Consider the following 23,617-nt stretch of genomic DNA (forward strand, 5'->3'; position numbering starts at 1 on the left):
GGGAAAGTTGTTTTTTTAACTCTGTATTTTTATCCACATCCTAATACAGAGATTATTTCTTGACCTCCAGCATCTTCCTCTAAGCCCCTTATAAGAACTTCCTCTCAATACTATTTCCTTCCTTCCCAGGATCTTCAATATCTCCCTCTCCAGAGGATCCTTTTTTTCTGCTTTTATCACAACACAATTTCCCCCAACTTAGAAAGACACGGTTTAAAAGTTGAATGATTGTGTTTTTACTGCCATATTCTTTGAATGTGATCTGTAACAGCTGCCTCCACCTCTTACCACTCAATCCCTTAACTCTACAACTGACTTCGAATCTATGACTCAGATGAAATAAATCTACTGAAAATGGTCAATGACTCCTTCCTTGCTTTTCTCAGTTCTTGCGCTCTTTTGTTGTTTTTTTTTTTAAACATTTGATACTCTTAACCCCCCACTGAAACTATACATCAGATTTTCAAGGCACCATGTGATCTTATCTCTTTTTCTATAGCCAGGATGGCTTTTTATCTCTTAGTTTTACTAGTTCCCCTTCCTTTTTCAAACCTGGTTGGATACTTTCCAAGGCTTCCTGAGTTCTTCTTTGCCAATCATCTTTCAAAGCCTATCAAATCTTATAGCTTCTACTATTATCTTATGTTAAAAAAAAATAAGAAATATGTAAAGTTCTAATCTAAGTTCTCATCAGTTTCTACTGCAGTTATTTTCAACTGCAGCTCCTGGAAGATGTACGTCTACCTCATCTAAAATGTCATATAGTTAACAGGGAACTTCTGTTCTCTGTTAGACAGAGTTCATCATCCCATCAGAGAGTGTCTAACACATAGTACTAAATATCATGCATTGTAAAACTCTAAAATACTAATTTCTTACAAGCTTATAATATATTAAAACATGTCTGACTTGATTTTATTCCTAGTTTCAGTAGTATCTTAAACAATTATTCTGCATTATCTTACATTTAACAAATTAATACTAATTTTGCTGTACTATGCCTAAATATTGGCCTTCCTTTTAAAATTTACTTGCTGATCTAAAGGCTACATTAAATGCCTAATACTGAACCTCTTTTAAAGACAGAATTTAAACTTTTCCTCCAAAAACATTATAAGGTCAACTCTTTCTCCTTTCAGTTGTTTCAGCCTGCAACGTTTCTGTTTGTTCATTTTGATAAATGAACAACTTAAAAGATGGCAGCTGTAGTATGACCCGGATAATGGGCAAAGAATGAAACCAAAATTCACAGTAAGAAAAATAACAAAAGCACAATTCCCAAAGATCCTTTTAGTTTACACAATTAAGCATCTTCTATTTAGCAGTTACTCTCTATGCTCCCACTCTCTACGAATCTCCAATCATTAGCAAACAATGTTTTGGCACAACTAGACAGACTGAGATTTCAAATATAAGCTCTATCATTCACTAGGTACCACTAGGCAATTCCTCACAAGTAAAACAGGAAAAGAACTTAAATCACTGAATTATTTAAGATTAAAGAAAATAATATTAAATATATAGCATAGTACTGGATATGTAGATGCTCAGCAAATGTTAGTTCTTGCCCTTTAAGATTATTTTAATAAAATGCTTTAGTCCCTTGAGGTAAATATAGCTATGTTTAAATAGCTGTAATGAATTTATTAAAATACAGTACTTCAAAATAAAAGCTGATATAGTAATATAAAAGAATATGTGGAAATAAAAGACCAAAAGAACCACACACTGTTAAACTGAAGAATAAAAACAATACAGACCCTTTCTATGTCCTGGAAACCAGTGGAGAACTATAGGCATGCAGCCTTATTCCCATTTCCAGCCCCCAACTGTATTGTTCGCTTATCTACTTAGACGTATGTTTAACTAAAACAGTAAGCCAAAAGGAGCAAACAATTTGGTAATTAGATCACATATACTTTTGCTGCTCTACCAGATCCTCACTCTACTCCCCCAGCCCCAAATCAAACACTGACAAACTTACCTAATGAATGCGAATCACCATGAAAGATACCATGCTGAATGCTCAAAAGTTAATTAAGAGGGCCTCTTCTAGCAAAGGTATTACAGTTTAGTTGAGGAGATAAACTATATTTACATTAAAATCATACACATATACCCCTCTCTGGCCTGTAGCTTATCAGGAAAAAGTGTACAAAAAATAGTAGGGGCTCGAATCCATCTTGAAGAATTAGAAGAATTTTGACAAAGAGAAAGAGAAAAGGATTTTCCAGAACATAAAAGAAATAACACATGTTAAGACACAGTTAAAGATGCCTTGTGTGACTGACTTTGAAAGAAATGCATTGAGGCAGAAGGAACATTAAAGGGACTCAAAGGAGACAAAATTAGGCAGATACCATCCTATGGCAGGTATGAAATTCCAGGATCAGAACTAGAGAAAACATGATACTTCTGAGAGCACTTAAAGGAGGGTGATATGACAAAATTCTATTTTAGGAAGACCTCATTTACCTCTGTCACTGTGTTCTGATTGTGCTAAAAATAAACATCTTCAGTACATAATTATGGTTAATAAAATATTTTCATTTACTGTGGGATGGTAATGGAGGTCCAAAATCTCTTATCTGAAAGTCTTAAGGCTAGCCATATTTCCGAATTCAGATTTTTTTGTGGTATTTACAAAGGTGAACACAATGCACATAGCACATCACCTCTGCCTGGGTCCAGGGTAGCACTCTGTTGCCAAACATGTGAATATTTTATGCAGCAAAACATATACATATTCCCACAAAATTGGATAAATGAAGACTCCAGATAGCCTTACGTTGCTTCAAGTCAGGTTTTCCACCAAATAAATTAGCATAAATAACTTAGTTTTGAGAGCTAGAAATGCTTTGGTCTAGGCCCTTGTCAGAACTGGTGTATGGATCAGGGCTAATGCTGCTCTAAGTGCAAGCCAGGGTCTCAGGAAGAAGAAAAATGAGCAAAGGACATATTAAAAATAAAAAGTTTTTAGCAACTTCTGTTGAACAATAAATGGTAATAAAGGTTTTACAAAGATCTTCAGATTAGCACAGTGGCCAGGAACTCAAATACAGTTCCCTAAAAGCCACTACTAAGGATTTTGTAGCTTTACCTACTACAGCATTCATTAGTCCCTTTTAACTAATCATTCTTCTTTCACTTTAAAAGCAAAAACCAGAAGTCTTCCACCCCTCCCATAGGGAGGGGCATGGTGGGAGGGAATAAATAAAGTGTACATTAAAGCTATATCTATCACATCTACTTCCAATTAAACAATGTAATTAAGATGAGCTAAAGATTTTTTAGTGTAATTTTATAAGGAGCACACTGTTTGCCTTAATTTCCTATCTTCCTGTTGTCTGTCGTAGCTTTTACAGCAGGGTCAAGTCTAGAACAGTGCTGCCCAGGAGAAATATTTAAGCCACAAATGTGAGTCATGTGTCTAATTTTCAATTTTCTAGTAGCCAGATTTTAAAAAGTAAAAAGGAACAGCTAAAATTAATTTTTTACTGTACATACTGTTTTTTATCTAATCCAACATATCCAAAATATTTTTATTTCAACATGTAATCAATACTTAAAAATTTATTGAGACTTTTATGTTTTTTTCATACAAGGCCTTCTTCATATATGTATTTTGCGCTTCAAGCCCCTCTAGTTAGACTAGCCACTTTCTGAGTACTCCACAGATGTATGTGGCCACTGGCTACCAAAATGGACTGTGCAGGATTAGAATTTCATGGTGGTGACTACAGAGCCTACAACAAAATTAATGTACTCTTTTTTTAGATCTCCATAAGAGATCTCAAGAGAACATCTCTGTCCTCTCTCACACCTGCCTGTGACGAGGTTTCCATATACCCTTTAGGCTCAGTAAAGCCACAAACAATTAAGGGTCTTCCATTTGGTCTTTCCTCCCTCTTCAGCTATGCTATATTTAATTCTAATACAGATTAAAATTATTTTTTAAAAATTATTTCTGATGGGAAAAAATTAATAAAATGCTTTTTTTCAGCTTTTATCACATTTAAAAGTTTAAATTTCAACACTAGCTGAGACTTGTAAGAATAAGGACAAAGGCTTGATTCTTTCATTTCTTTTAAGCTAACCCAACATTTAAATATTACAACCACAGTTATATTAATAAAGATAATCCATATCTGCCATCTCCTTGACTCGCCCACTAAGAGAGTATTCTAGATTGACCAGGTACTACTACTAATGGCTAAAGCTGACAGTTCGTGAGAATCTTTACTCTGCTTTACCACATGTCTGAAATTTTTCATAATTAAAAAAAAAAAAAAAAAGAAGGGAGGAAAGATAAGGTCCAAGTCCAAGGGTTCCTGAATAATAATAATAATAATAGCTGTCATTAACAAATGCTGTTATCATTTTTGTTATGATGTGGAAAGCAATTATAAGAATCTTCTGAAGAGATTAAGGGATCAACAACTTAAAAAACCTGATTGTGAGACCTTACATCTAAAGACCATATATTTCCCTTTACACAGAGTCCAATGATGACTTTCCGAACTCTCGTTTCCTCCCATTACTTCTGCAGATGTGACACTTCTATTAGAAAATGGCTTTTCCCCTAAACATTTCTCTTTTACCAGCCACACAATCTCTACTGGGCAGAAGCAACACAGTGAAAAACAACACGTTGCTCTATCTCAAAGAAAAGCACTATTACATTTATCATACCCAATAAGTAACCTTATTGGACAGGTTATTGGGTTTGTAAATATGGTTTTAAGCCCCTTATGTCTAAAATAACAACACAAATCCTGGTTAAAGCTTGCTTGTACATTCTGAACCCAGAACAAATGAACCATTTTAAGCGATTCCAAAAGATTACCCTTATGCTTTAAAAGTCGAGCCAACACTAATTAAATCTTCTGGCAGCTTCTGAGGGTGTGCTTTGCTGTATTACCTCAGAGTGGTTTAATTAGTTAAACTGACATTGGGCTTCTGTCACTTCTGAAATCTACCTCCAAATATGAACCAGAGTCTCCAGTGGTTTTAACTGCTTCAACCACATTGTGGTAGGGATTAAACTATTCTGAGGCATTCCCAAATATTACAAACCACACTGAGAATATAGACTACAACAGGAAATAGATGTGGGTTAACCAGAATATCTCCACAGAAAGGAGGTAAGAGCAAACCTTCTATAGATATCACATCTGGTTTTTTGAGCAGTTTCATCAGCTTATTAAATGTCAAGACAGGATTACCCATGAAATTTTGGAATGCAGCCAGTCTACTACCAAAGTTGTTGCTATGCAACTTCACTTGACTAGACACGTTCAAGAAATAGATGACAACAGGACAACCAGGCACCTATCATAAAATGAGCTACAGTGCAAATACTATGACATCCTAAAGGAAAAACCTAAATTATGCTCACAATGAACCATTCCTCTTCTAATGTTCCAGCCAATATCCAAAGCAAGTAGTGAATTAATATTTACATATAAAGAGACACTAGATCTCATTGGAGGCTAACTGATAACAATAGGGTATAAAATATAATTTCACAGAAATGGTATTTTAAAAAATGGAATATATACGCATGGAAAAAACAGTTCAATCATTCAGGAGCTCACTGGGGTAACAAGTAAAGAGAAATGCTTTGGAACTAGCAGGGGAAGTAAAGAGATGCCATGCACCTGGGTAAGAGAGCATAAGGGCAATCACAGTCCTTTAAAGCCTTTTAACCTAGTTCAAGACTTACTATGTCTCAGTAAATACAAGTTATTTCTAATGTGAAAACAGAAAATACCATAGTTGCATTGAGTAGTTTTATTTTTTCAAGGCGTCATGCTTAGAGCATTAAACGACTGCAGTTATTATGCTCTTTTACAGATAGAGCTAAGAATTGCTACTGTGACCAAAGCTTTCTAAAACCAAAATTACCCAGGAAAACTAGAAAATTAAGAAGAAATTTTCAGTTCAAGGCATCATTATGATGAGTACACCACCTTGGTCAATTATACTCAACTACTTCATGAGACATTTCTGAGAGTCCCACTGTCCTAAGGTCTTCAAAAAAAAAACCTCTAATGCAGGAAAACATAAGCATGTTAACTAGGGAAAACTGCTCCCTTTCCTTTCATTCTCTTCAAGCACAACTAAAATAAATTCAACTTGGAGTCTGAGTAGAAATAATAATCAACAGCTTATTACTCAAAAGGCAAAGTACTCCAGTACCAGTGAGTGTGCCTTATGTTCATATATTTTTATTTTTTATTTTTTTAAAGTAATCTTTCCACCCAATGTGAGGCTCAAACACATGATCCTGAGATCAAGAGCTGCATTTTCTTCCAAATGAGCCAGCCAGTCACTCCCCAGATACTGGTTTTTAAATACTATTCTTCAGGGTTGTCTCGGTGGCTCAGATGGTTGAGAGTCTGCCTTTGGCTCAGGTCATGATCCCAGGGTCCTGGGATTGAGCCCCATGGGATTGAGCCTCCCTGCTGCGCAGGGAGCCCCCTTGTCCCTCTCCCTCTGCCTCTCCCCCTGCTTGTGCTCTCTCAAAGGAATAAATAAAATCTTTAAAAAAAAAAAAAAAAGATACTATTCTTCTTTAAATAGAACTATGGCTCCTTAGAGTAATAGTTGATTCCAGGGCTGAGGCAAGAGAAATGTAAGATAAAGTTGAATATATTATTGTTCTAAAAGTGCTTTAAAATAAGGGAGGTTCCTTGAAAAACTAAAAACAGAATCACCACATGATCCACAATCCCACTTCTAGGTATATATCTAAAAGAACTGAAAACAGGATCTCAAAGAGATACTTATTTGCACATCCATGTTTACTGAAGCACTACGTGTAACACCCAAAAGGAGGAACCATCCTAAATATCCTTTATCTGATGGATGAACAGATAAAGAAAAACAGTGCATACATAAAATAAAATATTATCTGGCCTTTAAGAAGAGAATCCTGTTATATGCTACAAAATGGAGGAACTATGAGGATGTTACGCTAAGTAAAATAAGACAGCAAACTGAAAGATAATACTATATGATCCCACTTTAGGTATCTAAAGAAGTCAAACTCTTAGATTAAAAAATGACGGTTGCTGGGACAGGGGGAAAAAGGAAGTTGTTTGACAGAATTTCAGTTTTGCAAGATGAAAAGTTCTAGAGATTGTGTTGCACAACAACATGCATATAATTAGCACTACTCTACTCTCTGCCTAAAAGTGGTTATGGTAGATTTTCTTTTTTTTTTTTTAACCACAATTAAAAAAAGGAGATGGAGGCTCATGAAAAGGTCACAGGTATCAAGTCGAAGGGGCTACTAATTCCAATTCTGGGACAATATTTGCAACAATAATAATGGAATATAACCTTATAATATTCTACAATTTTAAAGAATAAATATCCATGGTTCCATATTAATATACATTAATATACATATATTAATATACATATGAATAGAGAGGGAATAGTTCTTCCTTACAGGAAAATTCCAATCAATAAATATAATAGGAATAATGGAAATCGCATCAATGTTAAATTCCTAATGTTGATAATTGTTCTGTAAGTATGTAGAATGAAACTGGGTGAGAGATCTAGTATTGCAAATACTGAGTCTGAAATTATCTCAAAATGAATAGTCTAAAAAAGAGGCAACAGAGCACAACACAAAAAGTACTGTATTAGGAATCAGGAAATTGGAATTCCATTCTTTTTTTCTCCTAAAACCGGAAGTTTATGACCTCGGGCAAATACAGAAGCAAATTAAACAAAAAGCGCCAAAGAATGCTGAATTTTAGGAAGAGAAACCTGGGGCAGAAAGAACTACTGTTTCTGTAAGCATTTTATCTAGAAACCATAGTTAATTTTATGAGAACTAAAAACAGTTTTTTAATGCAAAAACAATTTTGAAAACCCATGAAACACTGTTTACTTACTCTCTTGAAACTAATGAAATCTATTATGGCATAGGAGGGTTTTTTTTCACATTTTAAGAGTAACACTGCAGCTAAAACATAAAAGCAATATTATAAATCGCAACCAAATATAAAAGCCAAGTCATTAGTTAACCCAAAATCAAAAATAAATGAACAAAACCAAAAATCTCTGAATAGGGGTGATATTAATTGCATAAAGCCTCTAATTTCATTCCTACTTAGAAACTCTAGAAGCCTGGAAAATTTCAGAAGCTCCTAATTATAAATGAAATACTAAACAAATAACAGTCTACAAAAATCTAACTATAACCAAAGGAATTCTAATCCTTCTTCAAGATTTTATTTCAGATCAAATCTAACAACAACAAAAAATTATAGTACAATGAATGAACAGTTTGGGAAATCTATGAGTTCAACAAAAAAAATCATAGGGCCTGCCTTGTAATATTCTTAGAAGGTCTAAATTTTTAAATTGTAAACTACATTTAAAATGCCAAAAAGAAAAAAAAAAAAAAGGAGAAGCCTTTCTTCATTTTGGCTAACTTAAAGAATAACTATTACACAAAATCTTTAAATAACTAGTGATAATTTTAAATTTAAGTAGGAAGTTAAAAATACTTGTCACTTTTAACTGCTCAGAGTTTTGTAAATTCCCTCCCAAGAAGTCCCCAAATTGTGGTCTTTACCATCATTTGACCGCCTATCCTTTCCAAACCCTTTAAAAAAACAGTAAAAATAAAATCTCTATGAGCCCTGAAAAGTGTAATAGTTTGCCACCTACAGAGAAATAACCTCTCAAAAAATAATGTTTTACATGGACTCCATTAATAAAAAACATTTACATGTTTGGCTAATTTCAAACAACAGCTTTAAACATTTATTTAAACTTCCCAAGCATGTTAATAATGGAATAGCTTGTATACAGGTCAATAGAGAATATAAACAAATATTACAAGGAGAAGTTGCTTTCAGGAAAATTGAGTTACTAAAGATTTTGAACCCCTAATAGGCAAGTTTTCTTTAGTTAATAGGGATTCAATGCACTGTAGATAAGGAAAGTTTTAAAGAAAAAAGAAAATATTCATGTCACCTGAATATAAATTTCCTTTAAGGAACTCTTCGAAGGCAAATATGTTATTTGTTCGTAATCTAAAATAATGCAGTTAGTACCAAAAAACACTGGAAAATGTTACAATGGGAAGAAACCTAAAGATCATCTGGTTTAAATGATCTTACTGGTCAAAATACAAAGACCAGATTGTTATGTGAATTATCTAAGGTCGCTCAGTTAAATGAAAAATCAAACAAGAATTAAGGTCAGGGTGTGCTATTACAAAATGTTTCAATAAAGATCTAGAGATTAATTACCACTCATAACAACTAAATACCGTTACCAATTGTAAAGAAGCTAACTTCTCTTTTTAAGAAAGTAGGACATTAAAATCAGCACCTTTTACCTCAGGAGTACAAAAACCAAAGAAACAAAAAAGGAAAATTGAAACTAAAAATATCTCCACACATATTATACAGTTTTATGCTAAAACATGAGTAGATGGTTAACAACAGAACATTTTAAAAACGATCCAAGAGCAAGTTCAAACTTGGTCACTAAAATAACATGCATGAAATTTTCCTAATTTATATAGATAAAACTACACTAACTCCTAAGTGAGGCAAAGCATCTTGTTTGGTGAGGCTCTAAGGGTTTGTTGTGGCATTTCAGGAAAGCATGATTATACTCATCATCAAGCAAGTTTCTCTCATTATATATGTGCAATAATTTTTTTAGAGCCAGACACAGTAGAGTGGATAATGAGACAACAGGACATATAATTAGATGATGTACTACTTTGGCTGCTGTAGATTATAACAAGTTAAATAATGTTGCTTAAATTGTACATCAAAAGGTAACTTTCAAATAGGAATTCAAAAATATGTTATCATAAAATAACTCCAAACAGATGCAAGATGATATAAAAGGATAGCACCATGTTTACAACTCAATCAATATAAGCCCCTAATCCAGGTATTCTGTTGAGCTGAGGAATCTAATGATGGTGTTTTATCAATATCATTCTTCAGTTATAACACGCCAGGAACAAACGGGGAGAAATATACATTCACATACATTCATATAGTGTTGGAAAGGAGTAGAATGGGCAAAGATTCAGGTATTTAAGCTCATTATCTTGAATATTTCCCTAAAATTGAAAATAAAATCAATTTTAAGGAGCACTGAATGTTTTAAACTGGCAAAGATTCAAAAGGAAGTACTTGTTGGTACTTGTCATATAATCAAAAGAGCTTTATCTCAACAGCAGATGATTATATTAATTTCTTAAGGAAGAATTAATCTTAGAAACAAACGATTAAGAAAAATCATAATAAATGGGCCCTTGTGTACTTTAACAGACTTTCACAATACACAGGCTAAAGATGCCAGACAAAGAAATTACAAAGAAACCCGAATACTTGGAAAACAAATTAGCATATTGATAAAACAGAGGAAGTTGTCACAAGGGGAAAATGTAGTCCTGTAATTTCAGGCTTAGAATATGACATAAATCATTCACCAACTATCAAGTTTTCGGCATACATCCTACACAATAATACCCTCTTTATTCAAAATTTCTTCGTACTTAAGGCCCTAATAATTTCTGTTTCCCAGAGTTGTGCCAGGTATAATTAAATTTGGACAAACTACCTATGGACATTATATTCTCTAAAGCAGGGAAATTTATAATAAAAGACTAAAAACAAATCTACATGCCCATAAATTGGGTAAGACATCTCTTTTTATCTATAACTAGTAGGTGTTGTTGTGTTTGTCAGAAGCTCAAAAATGAAAGAAGGAAAAATGAAATAAAAAGCATATAATAAAAAAATACTTTGTGAGAATAATTTAACTGACATCATTTCAATAAAACCAGTGATTCAAAGCACAGTGATTAATTTTTTTAATCAGTAAGTTGTATAGAATGAGAAAAGCATCCTCAAAACAAAACAAAAAACCCCAAGCTAATGTAACATTCTTAACTTTATATAATGACAACAAAATGCTTTAAACTTATAAATTATCAATGATATGTCTTTGCTACTGAAAAGCAGTACTACATGCCCTCAGTGCTATAGCTGTTTTTGGCAGTGAAACCTGACCAAGAAAAATACGAATGTTGTTAAGACACAATGTGCTTCTGCCTACTGAAGGGTCTTATAAAATAGAAATAAAGGCTTATTTGAGGACTGTCCAATCAGAAAAACAGACATGATCCTTTCTGCTAATGCTTTAGTATTATATAAGGAAGCCCTAGAATACTATAGTAACACTCGGGTGGGCCTAGGGGTAGGGAGTGAAAGGGGGCTCAGTGCAGACAAGTAAACAAGATGCTCGTTTGTAAAAGGTGATGAAATGATTTTAGCATAATGAGTAAGAAGCATAAACAAGTACCAGCATGCAACTTTTATAGAACACCTACAGATACGTGGTCACTATCAGCTGACAGGTAGAGAAATCAGATTTATCCTCACAGACACATTCTCTCTCTCTCTCTCTCTATTTTAAAGATTTATTTTAGAAAGAGAGAGCAGGAGCGCAGGGGGAGAGTCCCAAGCAGACTCCCTGCTCAACATGGAGCCCAACACGGGCTCAATCCCATGACCCTGAGACCACAACCCAAGCCAAAACCAAGAGTAGGATGCCCAACCAACTGTGCCACCCAGGTCCCCCTAACACTTTCTTGTATTAAAGCACCAGCCAATATTAAGACTATCTTTTAAAAAATGTGGCATCATTAGCAATTCCCTGTGTCCCATCCCTCTTTGCAGAAGCTGGTTATAAATCCGATAAATCTTTATGTTCTTTCTGCAACTCTGCACAATAATAACTAAACCTGAAACCTACAGCTCTCCAATATATCCAGCATCTGTTATATCACCACTTGCAGAAAAGAGAGTGAGAACCTGATCTGAAGGTACAGAGAGCACAGGTGAATGAACATTCTGAGTTCTCCCCATAAGACCCAATTAAAATGAAGAGTTTCCTATGCCTTATATCAGTATGTAAAAATTTACCAAATCACAATCTTTTCTTTTCAAATGTACTATAAACTCATACAGTCATCCCAAGTAAATTCAAAGTCTTTCAGAAAAGAACAAGGCTATACAACTATTATTTAATATTTTCTTAGGGTCCCAGGAAAAAACAGTTTTACCAAAAAGTTGGGAAGCGTATCACCTAGACCAGGATAATATCAGTAGATAGAATCACCTGCTACATACCAAAAGGCTAGCAAATAATGGTTTTAGAAGGAGAAGCATTTAAAAAATTATGTATTTTTCCAAAAGTTTTCAAGTTCACTATATTCAACCTACTATCGGGTAAAGGGAGATGAAAAGCTGGTTGTGGCAGTTGCTCCTATAATCAACAGTCTCAGAAAGAGAAACTAACAGTTTTTCTCCAATTATGCAAGATTAATTTAGATGAAGAGCTGTGCTCTTTCCTTAATATGCTGTATATGTATATATACACATCATCATAAATTAAGAGAATAAATAATAACACCTACTCCCTTTACTTCCCAGATGTGCCTATGAAAAGAAAATGACAAAAGCACTGATGCTCAATTAGAGAAACTTCATCAGAATCTCCAGGGCAAAGAATAAGGGAGGTCTTTGTATGTATAGTCTGGTGGAGATAGATGTGCCACTAACACCAAATAATCTGTCAAAGAGGACACAGAGCAAACCTGGAAGAGGAGAAATAGATGAGAAAGGCAGGCTTTTAAGGATGCTGGTACCACTGAAGGAAGAAGGAAAAAAGGAAGTGAGGAAGGAAATGACACCACCGCATACACATGTATATAGCTCTAGAAGACAGAACAGGTCATAATGAATGCTAATTTTAAGATCTACGGCACTGCAGACCAAGAAAATAAATCCTGTTTAATCAATATATTTTGTTATATGATTCATTCTTATTCCCAAACACTGTCACTCAGAACCTCCAAAAGTTCTCAGTTCTCTACCTAAATCATCCTAAACTATTTGTGATTTTGAATAAATTTCTATATCTAAATACTGAAAGTAACCTGAAGTGTGGGAAATAAGACATGAAAAATTCCCAGTAAGAAACAAATGTCTTATTTACAATCTCATCAATCAGTCATAGTAAGCTTAAAAAGATACCAAATACAGAATTTTTTAAATCCCTAAAAAATAATAAATCAAGTATTCTTCCCTTATGTAAAAACAAACACTCTTGTAGGACACATGAGCTTTAAACTGTTTTTCTAAGAGTAGTAATACCTATACTCTCATGTATGGTCCACAGCTGGTCAACAATACACATTTGTGAACTGCTTGGAAATGGGTGTGCAATTTATAGTCAGGCTGACCCATGTAGGGAGCTAATACCCTATCAAATAAATAAATAAATAAATAAAGAGAGCCCATAACTTTCATCTCATTAGCACTGCACTCAAAGCTGCTAAAGATTCAAACACTAACGTGGATTTAAAGAGAGGGGCAGCAAAACACTAAGAGGGAGAAAATTTATATACTCAAGTCTACGCAAAATTTTCTATTAATGCAAACCAGCTGCACGAATAAGTAATGCAGTTTTTAGTATCTGAGCCTTGTGGAATACAAATGGGTTTTTCTATTCCAAGTTTCCATTCTGAAAAGAAGGCCCTTTATTTTTCCCTCAGAGTCTCTGGCACTCCTAAGAATTACCTTTCTAAAATAATGGCTCTGGAGCCCAAATTATCTGTTAGTAGATTAAGTGCTGTGGCTCTGAATAGCCATTCCAAGCCACAACTTACATGAGACATCATGAATCCCCCAAAGAAATATTGTACAAGAAAGTGTTTTAAGTACGTGATCCGTAAGATCTCAAGCACAGCCCAACTCAAAGTTGTGAAATTCAGAGCTCACATTCAACATCAAGGTATATGCCATCTACAAAACATTGTGATAAACCACTGGTTTATTGTGATTCACCACTGTTTGTTTGTACCAGAATTCTATTCTGATTGCCACAACTTAATTCTACCATGTGGTAAATATTTTCCCCCAAGTTCTAGTTAATTAATCTTTCTCCTACACAGCTCATAAGTCAATTTAAAAATTGTTTGCATGTAACCACCTTAATACTTAATATATGCCACCACCTGTTTCCAACATCAGTAACAGCAAAAGTTATATATACACATGGGCTTTGTTCTCCTGACAGAAATACCAGCTCTTCCAGTATAGGTCTTATATAATATTTGATTTGTGCAGAAACTGTCCCTAGGAAATTCATACAGTGGCTTTATCCATAATGAGGAAAATCACTCACATAAGCTTTTAGGGCTAGAAATAGAGGAATATCCATTTCTCATGCCAGTAGAGAGCTCAGAAATCTTAGAGTTCAGTGGAAGAAGAATATATAATCCCTAGCATCCTTAAAGTTGAGTAAAATTTCTGTAAAAGATATCTCTGGCAGCCCAGACAAGAGGCAAGAATATCTGCATCAAATTAACATCAACTTAAAAACCATTATAAAACTGGTTTTAAAATGAAAAAGCAAGAACAAACCTCAATTTTGTCTGTTTTGGCATCTCCCCAGTATATTTTGCCTTCATCATAATCCAAGGCTAAACCATTTGGCCAACCAAGAGAAGTGTTAACCAACACTACTCGGTCGGAACCATCCAGAGCTGCTCGCTCAATTTTCGGGATTTCTCCCCAGTCAGTCCAATACATGTACCTATAGAAGTATACAGAAAATGAGCTAAAAACAGATAATAAACTGTAACTTTCAGACATTCTAAAGGTGAGGTCCACCTCTCATATTACACTGGTATCAGTTAACGCCATAGAAGGAATAAAAAAGGGACTTAAACATACTCAAAATTTATGTTTAACACAGACATAATAGTATATACATGCTTATAGGAAATTTTCAGATCAGTGTTTTCCAGAAATGATCATAAAAATGCCTGCCAATAATGAGTTCCATTTTTAGTTATGTTTCTTCAAAATATTTTGTGCTCCTTCCCACTAACAATCATCTTTTTCTTTTTTTCCAAACTTTTTATTTAAGTAATCTCTATACCCAACGTGGGGCTTGAACTCACAACCCCAAGATCAGAAGTTGCATGCTTTCCTGACTGAGCCAGCCAGACACCCCAGTCATCTTTTTTTCTTGCTGGCTTCTCACCTGACATAAAAAGGCTATCCCAGTAGTGATATTCAGACGACAAACTAACCAACCAGTATGTTAACTCTTTCTGTAGTGCCAAGTAATTGCTGTGGTTCCTGGGAGTTTAAGTGGCTCCAAGGCATTGATATACACTAACGTATAATAATTTGTCACTATGTTCACCTTTAGAATGAATCTCATAGTAACAAATAACATTGGTGAGTATATAGAAAGCTATGTTTCCCTACACTGTGGTCAGGGTGTTATGACCAAAAAAAAAAAAAAAAAAAAAAATCAAGTCATTCATTATCTTGGGATATATACCATATCATTCTAGAAGTACCAAAAATGGGATGAAATTAAATCTTCTAGGGGAAGTTCTGAAAACACTTTCTTTCCATATTTTTCATGGTCATGATGCAACCTCAGAAAAATGTGTAGCCAATACCCCAAATCAGCAAGCATTGACTTAATTTAGAAAGGAAAAGTATTTGAAACATTCAAGGAAAAAAACCTAGCAATTCTTTAACTTGAGATTTTATTCTAATCACTATGCCCTAAAAATGAACAGCCACTGAAGAGCTGTTTATTGAAAAACAACACATACATCATATTGTTTTTCTCAATGCTTTTAGGAACCTGTAGAAAACAGAAACACCAGACAAAGTTTTCTATCAGCAGAGCTTCTTACCCAACCATGGGATCTAACACAATAGCCCGGGGTTCCTCTAAGTCCTCTGAAATCAAGATCTTCCTCATGGTCCCATTCAGCCTTGTCACTTCTATCCGATCAGTGCCAGTGTCTGTCCAATAAAGATTTCGGGCAACCCAGTCAACAGCAATGCCATCAGGATGTGCAATTTGAGCGGTGACCACAAACTGACTGCCGGATCCATCTATGAATGAGCGGCGAATGGCCCTCACTTCATCATCGGTCCAGTATATATAGCCTTCCACAGGATCATAATCTATGGCAATGGCATGACGGATGTCTTCTAATTGCAAAACAATGTCTGTGAAATCTGGTGTATCCAAAGAAATGCGTCTCAAGTCTGTCCTTCGTGCTAAAAGCAGTAATTCAGTGGCACCTAGAACAATAAAGTGAGATAAATGAAGAAAAAATTGAAACCCACAGGCAAAATTTAAATAAAACTCTAAATAAAGAATGTAGAACTTCTTTAGGAATTGAAAAGTAAAGGAGTATAAAAGGATACTTAGGGTCCATTTTGGGTAGAAATGGAAAGTAACACAGTGAACTAGGAAGAGCTTGACTATGAGGTCAAGCTCTATAATGGCTCAGTTCCTCAAATCAAGTTCTGATTCCTGCTTAGGTTCATTTGTTATATAGTCCCTGGAATTAATAATAGCTACTTAAAGGTATAATGAAGAGTGACTAGGTAATGACTAAGAGGTTGAATAGCTAAATATTAAAGGAAGAAGGAGAAATAGGATACAGATCCTTTGTTTGAGAAGTATGTTCACAAAGGTAAATGAATCCAAGACAAAGATCTTTTGTGTTTGATGAGTGTTCTAAAATTGGATTGTGATGGTTTCACAACTATAAATTAGTTAAAAACCACTGAACTGTACACTTGAAATGATTGAAATTTATAGCATATAAATTGTATTTCAGTTAAGCTGTCTTAACAAAGAGAACTATAAGGCAATGCCTGACATAATTAATGATAGAGAGAGCTATGGTAAAGGAAAAAGAAGCAGCAAAGAGAAAGAATCACTTAAATGTCATACTGCTTAAGAGTAAGAGTTGTGGATCTGACAGAACTAGTGGATTCAAGTTCCTATACAAACTTGGGCAAAACTTCATCTCTCTAAACCTAGTTTCTTCATCTATATTTCAAGGATTGCTCTGAGGATTAAATAAAATCCATGTAAAATTCAGGAATATGCTGAACATATAAGTGTTTGGTAAATATTAGCTAATATATTATTACTATCATTAGAAAAGAAACACTTTTTTTTTAAAGATTTTATTTATTTATTTGAGAGAGAGACAGTGAGAGATAGATAGCATGAGAGGGGAGAAGGTCAGAGGGAGAAGCAGACTCCCTATGGAGCTGAGAGCCTGATGTAGGACTCGAACTCTGGTATCATGACTTGAGCTGAAGGTAGTCGCTTAACCAACTGAGCCACCCAGGTGCCCAGAAAAGAAACATTTTCAAATTTTTATTTCACTGAGTTTTTTTTTTTTTTTAAGATTTTATTTATTTATTTGACAGACAGAGATCACAATTAGGCAGAGAGGCAGGCAGAGAGAGAGGAAGGGAATCAGGCTCCCTGCTGAGCAGAGAGCCCGATGTGGGGCTCGATCCCAGGACCCCAGGATCATGACCCAAGCCGAAGGCAGAGGCTTTAACCCACTGAGCCACCCAGGCGCCCCTTACTGAGTTTTAAATCAGATTTATTTATGAAATGTTTTTAACTCGAAGTAGTACTGAATAAAAACACAGCTGAGGGGCGCCTGGGTGGCTCAGTGGGTTAAAGCCTCTGCCTTGGGCTCAGGTCATGATCCCAGGGTCCTGGGATCGAACCCCGCATCAGGCTCTCCGCTCCTTGGGGAACCTGCTTTCTCCTCTCTCTGCCTGCCTCTCTGCCTATTTGTGATCTCTGTTAAATAAATAAATAAAATCTTAAAAAAAAAAAAAAAAACACAGCTGAGAATGAGGATGTTAAGCTCAATCTTTTTTTTGTTTGTTTTGATTTTTTAATGTTCAAATACAGCACCAGTAAAATCAGCTAACTATTATAAAAGGTAATAAGCAAGCTGACATCTGAAGAGTAAAAAAAGATTCCCAAAGAAGTGAGACTAAAAGAAAATACTGGCATTTAGCTTCACATCAATCTGGAATTACAGTTGAAAAAATTGAGAAGAAGAGTAAAGCTCTCAACAACAGCTTTTTGACTCAAGGACTAATTATAAATGAACTTGATCTCAGAGAAAATACAGTCTTAAATGCCACAGCAGGCACCAAGCAGGAGTAACTCTGTACCATTCACTGCCTCTACTAAATACCAAAAGGAGCCAGTCCCAAAACTCTGCAAACAAAGAAGTCATAGAAAGTGAAGCTGTTAATTTGAGCAAGGTGATCAAAACAGAATAGTTAATTTGAAGCTACTATATGCCAAATGTACATCTAAAATTCAAAATACTAGTTAAACATGTGAGGCAGTAGTCAGACCACTATTGCTAAAATAAATCCTCTGTTTTAAAGTCAGGCTACATTTTTAAACAAAAACATTACAAAAACCTTTTGTTTTAAATTGAAACCAAATTGTTGTTTGCCATGGAAACTGTCTGACAAGAGTAAGCCAGCTTCACCTTTGACTAGGAGGATAATTTATCAATGCCAAGTCATGACAAATATCCTGTACACCAACTCAATTCCATCCCTCTGACTCCCTGACCCCCTTGCCAGGAACTCTGTAACCAACTCTGAAATAAAGGTTTCTGCTTTTCAGAGTTACATAAAGAAGCCACTGCTAAATGCAACAATTTTCTCACCAGGTCTTGCTGGTGACTAGAAGACCAGAGAGTGATCCATAGAGGTAAGAATGAAAAATAACATTCTCATTAAGAAGAAAAAGAGAAGAACTGGTGTACTCCCAAATCAGAAGTCCCCTGAAGTGTCCTAAGTCAACATATTTCTCCGAAATGCCCTCTTTCTATAGGGAATTAAGAGAGTGAGGAAAAGAGGCAGTGGTTAAGTATAGAAAGAGGTTGCTTTAAAAACAGAACATGGAATATTTTTTCTTCTTCTGAAAGTACATCTCAGTTGTTAAAAGGCAATTAAAAATATTATTCAATAATTTTTTAGAAATATATCTACCCCATGATAAGTCATTATAGTTGAAAGTTTAGTAAACACTGCTTCCTTGCAGAGGTCCTTTATTTACAAATGCTACCTACTGTTAAAAATATATTCGTTTAAGATAAGTAACATGCGGAGCGCCTGGGTGGCTCAGTGGGTTAAGCCTCTGCCTTCAGCTCAGGTCATGATCCCAGGGTTCTGAAATTGAGTCCCGCATCAGGCTCTCTGCACAGCAGGCAGCCTGCTTCCTCCTCTCTCTCTGCCTGCCTCTCTGCCTACTTATGATCTCTCTCTCTCTGTAAAATAAATAAATTAATATCTTTAAAAAAAAAAAAAGGCTAAGTAATACTCATTTTCAAGAACCAACTGTGATATAAATGATTGACATTTCATTAAAAAAAAGAAATAGCACCTAATTTTCTTCAAAAATAGCACATTAAAAATTTAGTTAAAATGCTACAATAACTTACAAAACAGTATTAAAGAGATGCCCTAAAACACAAAAACTCCGTTATATAACTGATTGTGATGACAAAGATCAAACAACTAGTCTCCCAAATATTGTAACCTACAGAGCTTATTATAGAGAAATAAAATAAGTCATAAAGAATTTCAGTTGCTATCTGAATTTTTTCCTTCTTGGAGACCATCTTCTTACCATCTTTGCAGGTTTTTCCATTCTCCAGAAGTTTGACCCCAGTTGGGCAAGCACACTGATAAAAAGGTTTGACTGGAGACATCAAACACAAGTGAGAACAACCACCATTATCAATTCCACATGGATTTGTAGCTGTCAAATATAAATCACATTGATTAATACCAATGATTATGGATGCCCTCCCTCTCTCTAGGTACACAAAGGTTAACAACCATAACATGAGCAACTGTGATAAACGAAATTACTACCAAATGTCATCCAGGTGCTTGGCTACCAAACCATTTGCAAGGAAGGGAATTAATCAGTAAGAAATGATTTAGCATTCTGTACCCAAAGAGGAATACACAAGAAATAAAGCAGGAGTCCCCTGCCCTAAAAGAGCTTACAATCTAGTCAGTACACCAAAATTAACAAGCTAGAAAATAATACAAAACAATGAAACTAAGCACTATCTTGCACATGACAGACCATAAATAACTATAGAGTCAAATAGAAAGTAAATCACTAAGAATTAAAGAAGAAAACTTTCATAGAGGACACAGGACATGACAGGACCCCTGAAGGATAGGAAAGATAGATAGGAGGACATTTCAAATGTGGTAAAACTGTATGAGTAAGAGCTTGGAGGCTGTACACTGGGAAAAATAATAAGGCAAATAGTCTAACTAAATATTCAGATTTCTGTTGACTAATAAGAACTAGAGCTGAGTGAGCACAGAGAATGGGAACAAATTGTGGTGGATGGCACAGAAAGCAAAGATGGTAATTAGAATGGTAAAAAATCCACTTTGGAAAGATTAACTGGAAAGGATAGGCATGGCTGATTAAAAGAGGAAAAACAGAAAAGCAGAGATTAATTAGCATTTTTGTCAAAACTATGGAAAGGGATGGATTTAAATAATATTCATAAAAAAACAACATAAGATGGAGACCAACCAAATATGAAACATAAAGCAATGATGACTGCAAATTTTGAAACTAGTAAAACATAAAGGATCAACAGTGCCATTAAAAACAAAAAACAGGGGCGCCTGGGTGGCTCAGTGGGTTAAGCCGCTGCCTTCGGCTCAGGTCATGATCTCAGGGTCCTGGGATCGAGTCCCACGTCGGGCTCTCTGCTCAGCAGGGAGCCTGCTTCCCTCTCTCTCTCTCTCTGCCTGCCTCTCTGTCTACTTGTGATCTCTCTCTGTCAAATAAATAAATAAAATCTTTAAAAAAAAAAAATAAAAAAAAAAAAACAAAACAAAAAACAGGGAAATTCTCTCCTAACGGCTATCCATGATAATAAAAAATTCATACAGTGTTTTTTAAAAAGGGCAGCACATATATTTAAAAACATTTTTATGGACTCATGATCATCAGATTCCAATATAATATATTATTTAACTATCTCCCCCTAAATGGACAGAGCTAATACAAAGCAATGCAGAATCAAAATACCCTTTATTTTTGGCTATGGAATACAATTTGAAATATACTTAGACACATGCCAGACATTTATTTATATACAAGTGCCAAACACTTAAGATTCTCATATTCCTTTTAAACCTAGTTCTACTCCTCTCTTACAAGAAATTGGTGCTAGCAGTCGAAGTCCAAGTCACTGCATAGGTTGACCAAAAATAGAAGAAAAACTAAGAAAAAAGGTTGGGGAGGGGGTGGCAAGGGAAGGGGAATGTGCACAGAAAAGTAAGCAGGTATTTCATCAGGCAACCTAAGAAACTTAAATTCACCAGTTAGAGTCACAGAGGTTTCTATTTTTATAAAAAGTGCTTCTTTTTAAAAACACACTAGAGAGAAATGATATAAAGAAGAAATGCATTTGTATATAAGCTTAGCTATCTCAGCTTCTTATTTTATTTCTCTCTTCTCAACCACCATAACCCCAGATCCAAACAAAGGAGTAAGGTGGCCAACAGTGATAGATAACAAACTACAAATGGCTTGGGCTGCCGTTTCACCTGAATTACATTTTGACATTTTCCCCATGTTTAATTCCTTCCCACTACCTTTGGATATGTCCTCTCCGCTCCTGCCTTCACTAAAGCCAGACATCTGAGTGCTAAAGCTATTCCAACTTGCAATTTAAAAATCAAGATCACTTACCATTTGGTTGCCTCTGTTGGCTGAAGGCATGTATATCCATGGGAGAGAAGATGTTAGAATGGATTTCACGCAGACCCTCGCCAGTGTACTTGTTGCAAGCCAAAATGGAGTGTGTATTCCAGTCAGTCCAGTACAATGTGTCCTCAAATAATGTCAAGGCAAAAGGATGTGGAAGGGAACCTTTAACCACTGCCTGCCTATTAATAAAAACAGAAAAACTCAAACATTTCTAAATTTTATCAAAACTTGATTCTGCCCATTAAAACATCTTGTTTTCCACATAACACACACAAATCCTAAGTAACACAAATCCTAAGGTCAAATACACCTATGAGGGGCACCTGGGTGGCTCAGTGGGTTAAAGCCTCTGCCTTCGGCTCAGGTCATGATCCCAGGGTCCTAGGATCGAGCCCCGCATAGGGCTCTCTGCTCAGCAGGGAGCCTGCTTCCCTTCCTCTCTCTCTCTGCCTGCCTCTCTGCCTACTTGTGATCTCTGTCTGCCAAATAAATAAATAAAATCTTTAAAAAAAAAATACACCTATGAAAAATAAGTCACATAATAAATCTGAATATATTCATAGTGTCCAAAACTCCCAACCAAGTACTTGGCAACAGGCCCCAGGTTCATTACAAAATAGCAGAGAGAAGGCTCGAGTATTAGCACTGCTGTCAATTCCCATCTCTGGACTCACATCTTCCATCCATAAAATTCATGTTCTTAGGTGAACAAAAAGAAAAATCCCCAAGTTTGAAGTCGGCACTGTGAAGTAATTTAAATCTGCAATAGGTTTTCCCCTTCTTGATGTGTAAAAACAAAGAATCTGAGCCTGTTTCTTCCATCATTTCCTACGGCTTTGGTAACTGAAAGTAAAAACATATACTTGAGGCTAAAAAAGGTGTTTTGGTGGAGCTCATTCTGCAAATCCCAGTCTAGCTCTAGTAAAGGATCATTTCTGCTTGCTTTCTGCTATATAGTGACTTAACCTCCACAAGTCAGGTAGCAAAAACAAAAACAAAAAAACACACACCAAGTGCTGCCACTTGTGTTCATGAGACAAAACAGACCCAAAAATCTCACAAGCAGTCCATACTATATGAAAAGGAAAGGTAGAGAGCCTGATTAGTGCTCAACCACAGAACTTTGCAGTGTTATGGAGAGTTATCAGTAAATACTTCTGAATAACAAACAAATCATGTTCTGCTCCAAAATAATATTCAAGAAAAAAAATTCTTTGATATTTACCTAATGTCAAATATAATCTTTTCATAGACAGACTGGGAGGGAGGAATGGAAAGTATAAGCAACCGAAGAGAAAGAAAGAACATCACATATTGTAGGGAATACAATCCAGTTTTTAAGGTCTTGGACATTACTTGATGATCTCAAATACTGAAGAGACCACCAGCATACAAAATTAAATTCAAGAACAGTAAGGTAATTTTTATCTAGGCAGAGTTAATATCTATTATGTACATGGAACGGTCCTAGCCTAAGGTGTTTTAAATTCAGGCCAGATTTTTAAAAAACTGAATACAAGATTAGCATGACCAGTTTACCAAACAAATTTTCTATTTTAGACACTCATCCCTACTCTGCCAGCCCACATCACCACAATTTTCTCTCATTTTTCTTCTTTTTCCCGTAGCAGATTACTTTTCCTTTTCATTTCCCCAAAAGAACTGTCACAATGTCAACTTCTGAGGTGGTTTCTTCCACTTTTTAAATGAACGGCTTTATTAAGTTTACCAAAGTGGTTATGTTAATTACAGGAATGATATCATAGCTTAAGTCCAAATTTAAATAGGTCTACATATTTCACACTAAAATCTATCAAAATTCAGTATGGTAAGAGAGTTCTGAGAAGCTGCCAAGAAAGAAGTTACACAGCTGGAAAAGGAAGAATAGTAATAAATGACTTAGAATTTCATT

General features: G+C 35.3%; 1 protein-coding gene across 1 annotated transcript in view; it reads right to left on the minus strand.

Annotated features, from left to right (window-relative positions):
• Positions 1-23,617, minus strand: part of LOC111142027 (LDL receptor related protein 6) — a 173,046-nt gene that overhangs the window by 57,202 nt on the left and 92,227 nt on the right. Inside the window, exons 4-7 of the mRNA XM_022494947.1 lie at positions 21,688-21,884; positions 19,582-19,713; positions 15,788-16,184; positions 14,490-14,661 (exon numbers count right to left, since the gene is read on the minus strand). Coding sequence (XP_022350655.1) covers positions 14,490-14,661; positions 15,788-16,184; positions 19,582-19,713; positions 21,688-21,884 — 898 coding nt within the window. The remainder of the gene's footprint in view (positions 1-14,489; positions 14,662-15,787; positions 16,185-19,581; positions 19,714-21,687; positions 21,885-23,617) is intronic.

This window comes from Enhydra lutris, unplaced genomic scaffold (genome assembly GCF_002288905.1).
Source record: "Enhydra lutris kenyoni isolate GAN:26980312 unplaced genomic scaffold, ASM228890v2 scaffoldscaffold7, whole genome shotgun sequence".
NCBI lineage: Eukaryota > Metazoa > Chordata > Mammalia > Carnivora > Mustelidae > Enhydra > Enhydra lutris.